Source organism: Ictidomys tridecemlineatus, chromosome 14 (assembly GCF_052094955.1).
Source record: "Ictidomys tridecemlineatus isolate mIctTri1 chromosome 14, mIctTri1.hap1, whole genome shotgun sequence".
Classification (NCBI taxonomy): domain Eukaryota; kingdom Metazoa; phylum Chordata; class Mammalia; order Rodentia; family Sciuridae; genus Ictidomys; species Ictidomys tridecemlineatus.
In genome coordinates, this window is record NC_135490.1 from 18,516,940 (window position 1) to 18,523,297 (window position 6,358).

A 6,358-nucleotide genomic window follows, 5' to 3' on the forward strand; every position below is an offset into this window, starting at 1 on the left:
TCACCACGGGTGTGTGTTTCTAGCCACATGGAGGTAGGGAGTTGGAAATTGTCCAAGGCTGGTGATTTGCTAAATGTGTATGGCCAAGGGAGGAAAGCGAGTGAGGTGAAGGCATGTGATATAATGGTGGGCCGTGGAACTCAAAATAGGTTAGGAAGGAACCCAGAGGAGTAAAGGAGACTAGATCATAGGTTTGCTTAAGAATTCTCTGGAGACCTTGTTGCTAATATGGTTCCTGGAAGGTGCACCAGGCTAACAGATTCTTCTGAATCTTTAGAAATCTAAAATGTTTTTGGCCGGGTGCAGTGGCTCATACCTGTCATCCCAGCAGCTCAGGAGGCTGAGGCAGGAGGATTGCAAGTTTAAAGCCAGCCTCAGCAACTTAGTGAGACCCTAAAAAAACTTGAGACCCTGTCTAAAAATAAAATGGCTGGAGATGTGGTTCAGTTGTTAAGTGCCCCTGAGTTCAATCCTTACTACCAAAAACCAAAAACCAAAACTTAATATTAAAAAAAAAAGTAAAAAAAAAAAACAAACTTTTGTGGTATACAGGAGATCCCACAATACAGAATTCTCCAGCCAATTTGGATACATTTTCATAGCACCAATGTTGAGAAACCCTGTTGAAGGGAGAAGCTAAGCTTAGTTCTACTTTTCATAAAATTTAGTAAAGGCTTATTTCATAGATCATTTTTATTTTTTGTTTTCTTATTAATTAATTTTATGGGTACATTATAATTACAGTGGGATTAATTGTGACATATTTATATATGCACATAACATAATTTGGTAAATTTCATTCCTCGGTGCCTCCCTACCCCCTCACTTTCCTCTACTGGTCTCCCTCCTATAGAAATCTAGATTTCCGACCGTGCCTGTGGGATTCTGGTGAGACTACCTTTGGGCCATACTTTGTGAAACATTGATCTTCCCCTGAAAGAATCAAATCATGGTGTCCAGATGCTCTGACCTCACTGCTTTGAGGACTGGGTGTATTTTTTCATCTGTGTGACTCCTGACATGAGTAGAAGATCCACGATCTTAGAAGATTTATTAGACAATTTAGCATTAAGGTCTATAACGTAGTTTTAAGAAATGAGACCTGGAGGGAGAGCCTCACACCTCCTTCCATAGAATTTCATCTCATTGCCCAAACGTTGCCACGTGTCTGTTTTAGAAATGGGGACTTGAACTGAGCTGTCATGAAGATTCCTGGGATGGCATAATTATGCATTTGGCTTGTGCACCTGCCTGGTGGTTTGATGTTCTGTTTTTCCTACAGCAAAGGATGGTGATTACTGGAGACTGCTGGTACCAGGGAACTATAAACTTACAGCCTCAGCTCCGGGCTATTTAGCAATAACAAAGAAAGTGGCAGTTCCTTATAGCCCTGCTGTTGGGGTAAGTGATCATAATAATAGCTAAGGACTATAATTATTATTAAGCTACTAAGACTTCAGCACTCACCATTGTCCAGCATATTTAATCTTTATAATAGCCCTGTGAGGAAGTTTCCTTCCTTGTTATAGCCACTTAACAGATGAGCAAAGTGAGGCCTAAAAAAGTTAAGTGATTGGCCCAAGATCTAATTGGATGATTTAACACCATTGGGTGTGAAACTCTATTACCGTTTCTCAACTTTTGAAGAGATTCCCAAGAAAATGAAATAACTTAAAAATATTTAATTTTTTATTTGCTAACCTTGGTTTCAATTTAAATGGAATTCTGTTTCCCTTGTACTCTTATCTCTAGCACCTAGCATAGTGCCTTACTTAATAGGTATTTGAAAAATATGACAGCTGCAAGATAATTTTAGACATTAATTAACATGTATTAAGAACATACTATGGTACACCTATAATCCCAGGGAATTGGGAGGCTGAGGCAGAAGGATCACAAGTTCAAAGCCAGCCTCAGTAAAAGTGAGGCACTAAGCAACTCAGTGAGACTCTGCCTCCAAATAAAATACAAAATAGGTCTGCGGATGTGGCTCAGTGGTTGAGTGCCCCTGAGTTCAATCCCTGGTACTTCCCTAACAAAAAAACAACATACTACAAACTTTTATTCCCTACCACCATATTTTTATGGTTTAGCATCCACATATCAGAGAAAACATTCAAACTTTGATTTTGGGGATTGGCTTCTTTCACTTAGCATGATAATCTCCATGGAACATCTATTTACTGGCAAATGCCATAATGTCACTTTTCTTAATGGCTGAGTAAGATTCCATTGTGTATATATATAGCACATTTTCTTTATCCATTCATCTGTTGAAGGACATCTAGGTTGGTTCCATAGCTTAGCTATTGTGACTTGAGCTTCTATAAACATTGATGTGGCTGTGTCACCATAGAAGCTGATTTTAAGTCCTTTGGGTATATGCCAAGGAGTGGGATAACTGGGTCAAATGGTGATTCCATTTCAAGTTTTTTGAGGAATTTTCATACTACTTTCCAAAGTGGTTGCACCAATTTGCAGTCCCACCAGCAATGTATGAGTGAACTTTTTTCCCCACATCCTCGCCAACATTTAGTGTTACTCATATTCTTGATAATTGACATTCTGACTGGAGTGAGAAGAAATCTCAGTGTAGTTTTAATTTGCATTTCTCTAATTACTAGAGATATTAAGTATTTTTTTCATATATTTGTTGACCATTCATATTTCTTCTTCTATGAAGTGTCTGTTCAGTTCCTTTACCCATTTATTGATTGGGTTGATTATTTATTTTGGTGTCAAGGTTTTTGAGTTCTTTATATATCCTGGAGATTAATGCTCTGAGATGCAGGTGGCAAAGAATAGAAATTCATTGGATTAGATAAAGAGGAATGAAGGGAAGGAATGGGGGATGGGAATAGGAAAGACAGTAGAATGAATTGGACATAACTTTTCTGTGTTCATATGTGAATACATGACCAATGAAACTCCACATCATGTACAAGCACAAGAATGGGAAGTTATACCCCATGTATGTATAATATGTCAAAATACACTCTACTATCATGTATATCTGAAAAGAACAAATAAAACATACCATGAGCTAAGCACTGTCAAAAACTGTATCTTATTTAAGTAGAGCTAATTAATTTTGTTAAGAAGGTGGTGGTGATAGTGCCCAAATTTCTAGAGCAGGGTTTAACAACTGTCAAAATCCTGTAGGGTGGCCAATACGATTTCCAATCAAAAGGTTTACTTGAGAAACATGTATTATATTTTAGTTTATGCACCCGAATTTTGGGGTACAAATGTTTTATTTTTGCAAACAAAATATCTCAAGTGTTTCAACTGGTGTTTTGATTTTGGTTGTGTCTATGTGTATATTAGGCTATATGAGTATTAAGATCAGGAAGTAAATTTGGGCTACTGAAACCTGGAAAAAAATAATAAACCAGGAACAGGTTGTAAAATGTTCAACTATGACACTCCTTAGTCTTTCTAATTTGCTGTCGTCCAAGGAAGTAGTAAGTACATAATCCCATTCCAAGATATCCAGGGTTCCAGTGGCCACATCAAGGAACTCTTAGTTCCAGGGATGGGAGCCTGAGGTGGACTGGTTTGGGGGCTGCACATTTGGACTTTATGCAGGAGTGTGTGGATTCCCTACAGACCTGACGAAGACTCCCACATCCCAGGGAGAGTGATATGGAGATATGTGCGTCTGTTAGTTTCTTTAACACATTCACAATTTGGGAAAACAGGGTCTGGTGAACTGTGATACCAGCTCACTGAACTGTGTTCTGTATTCCCCTCCTATCAGGAGAAAGTTCACTGCAGACAGAAGACGCTTCCTAACTGTCAAAGGCATGAAATTCACTATAGTTAGATCTTTTTTATGAGTGGAAGAGGCTGGGGAGGGGATTTTTGTTGAACTACATCTGTCCTTCATGCTATTAGATCAAAGCACAATTGAGGCCTAATTGCTTTTTGTTTTTATCTTCTGAAAGCATAGTTTGTTTAAATAAAATTTTTAAAGGGTCTACTTTAATTTAGGTGGCTGTATTGAGTGTATTTTATAAACTCTAAAGCTGCTCTAATTATTTTTATTTCATTTTTTTAAAATACGAAGTTTGATAACAACATGTTACTAATTTTTCTCCTTTAGGTTGATTTTGAACTGGAGTCATTTTCTGAAAGGAAAGAAGAGGAGAAGGAAGAATTGATGGAATGGTGGAAAATGATGTCAGAAACTTTAAACTTTTAAAAAGTCTTCAAACTAGCTGCTTTTAATCTGTCATATAATGTAGGATGTAATGTGGCCATTTTATTTTAGATTTTGTGCAGTTAATATTTAACATTGATTTATTTTTTACTCATCTAAATATTAATCAATATTACTTAAATAGACTCTTAGGTAAAAATATAAGAACCTAATCTATTTCATTCTCATATCTAGCATTCATTTCCCTACGAATATTACACAAAGGACTATAGAAGAGATTTAAATAATCTTGCCATTTTAGGCTTAAATGCACTATTCCAGATGTTATTTACAGTTCAGAACTTTTTGGGTAGTTCTAGCTTTTAAAAATTAGTGATTTCTTTAATGTAATTGGTGGCAATGCCACAGAATGAATGCCATTGAGAAAGTCAACAGATGAAACTTGGAGTTGTGAGCACTCTACTGCGAGAATTAAATAGTTCAGTTTAAATTGTCATTCGTCTCTTGTGCCGACTAGCTATATAAGCATGATCCTATTAATGCATTTTTGATGGAAAGAAAATGTATGTTTACCAAGAGGTTTTATGAACAGAATGAAAATCGACTTTCTGCTTGTACTTGTAGGGGCAATATTGTTTTATTGTTCAGCCTGTTAACACTCCTTCAGAGTTTAGAGTCTTTCTCTTGGTCCTAGATTGGCTCAGAATTGCTTTGTGAATGAATAAAGGCTAAAACACATCTCCAGGTGTGCATCTTAATTCATGATGATTTTTGGTCAAAAGTTGTGGTCTCATATGAAAAGCAGTTTTCCCTTGAGAATGTCTTCTCATTTCTTTATCTTCTGCATTTTAAAAATTTATTGACTGCAATATGCCAAGCAGTGTGCAGGCTGTTCATTACTGTGTTGGATGAAAGGTTCTGATTCTATGGATCTTCTTGTGGACACAGAGTTTAAATAATATAAACAGATTAATATGTAATTATGCATTGTGATGAATAAAGTGAAAAGAAAGAATAGGATGTGGAGAGAAAGGATGACAGAGTGACTTAAACTGGACTGGATGAGGATGATTAGGAATTCTTTTTTTTTTTTTTTTTTTTTAAATATGTGTAAAGTCTAGACCTAAAATGGGAGTGGGTGAGGGCAGTGCAGAGTGACCAAGTATAAGAATGTGTGTGTGACAAAGAACCAAATAACCCAATTAATGGGCAAATGAATGAAGCAGACACTTTTAAAAGAAGAACTGCAAATGGGAAACAAATGTATGAAAAAAATGTTCAACATCATTAGCAATTGGGGAAATGCAAAGCCAAACTACACAGATTTCATCTCATACCCGTCAGAATGGCAGCCATGAAGAATACAAATAATAATAAATAGTAGGATGTGGAGAAAAAGGAAGAATTTTACACTGTTGGTAGGACTGTCAATTAGTACAACCACTGTGGAAATCAATATGGAGGCTCCCCAAAAGGTTAGGCATGGAACCACCATATGGCCCAGCTATACCACTTCTCGGTATTTGTCCTGAAGAATTAAAGTCACCATACTACAGTGATACATGCATTACCCGTGTTTAAAGCAGCACAATTCACAATAGCCCAACTCTGGAACCAGCCTAGGTGCCCATCAACAAACGATCGGATAAAGAAAATGTGGTATGTACACACCATGGAGTTTTATTTAGCCATAAAGAAAAAAGGAAATATGTCACTTGAGGGAATATGCATGAACTGGAGGGCCATCACGTTAAGTGAAGTAAGCCAAACTCAGGAGGTCAAAAGTCATGTGTGTTCTCTCCTATGCAGAATCTAGAGAGGAAAAAAGGAAAAGAAAGATGAGAAGGGCTCTCATGAAAATCAAAGGGAGATCAGTACAGGAAAGAGACCAATGGGTGGGAGGATAGATAGGAGGAAGGAGGAAGTGCTGGGGAGTGACAATGGCCAAACTGTATTGCTGTGTTTTGTGCATGTACAAATAGGTGACAACAGTGCCGTCATTATGTACAACTGTAAGCGCCAATAAAAAATGTGAAAAAAAGTATGTGTGAGTATGTGTGTGTGTGTGTGTGTGTGTGTGTGTGTGTGTGTGTGAGTGTGTATGTGTGTGTGTTGGTATGGTTGATCAATGCTCCAGGTAAAAGTTTTGTTAAAATAGTGTCAACTGCTGTCATAGTAATCCCCGGAATACATAAT

The 6,358-nt window shown here is 37.1% G+C and overlaps 1 protein-coding gene across 1 annotated transcript in view; it reads left to right on the forward strand.

Moving 5' to 3' along the window:
- Cpe (carboxypeptidase E) overlaps positions 1-4,900 on the forward strand; it is a 110,212-nt gene extending 105,312 nt beyond the window's left edge. Inside the window, exons 8-9 of the mRNA XM_005329264.4 lie at positions 1,283-1,401; positions 4,106-4,900. Coding sequence (XP_005329321.1) covers positions 1,283-1,401; positions 4,106-4,204 — 218 coding nt within the window. The 3' untranslated portion in view covers positions 4,205-4,900. The remainder of the gene's footprint in view (positions 1-1,282; positions 1,402-4,105) is intronic.
- The last annotated feature ends 1,458 nt before the right edge of the window (positions 4,901-6,358 follow it).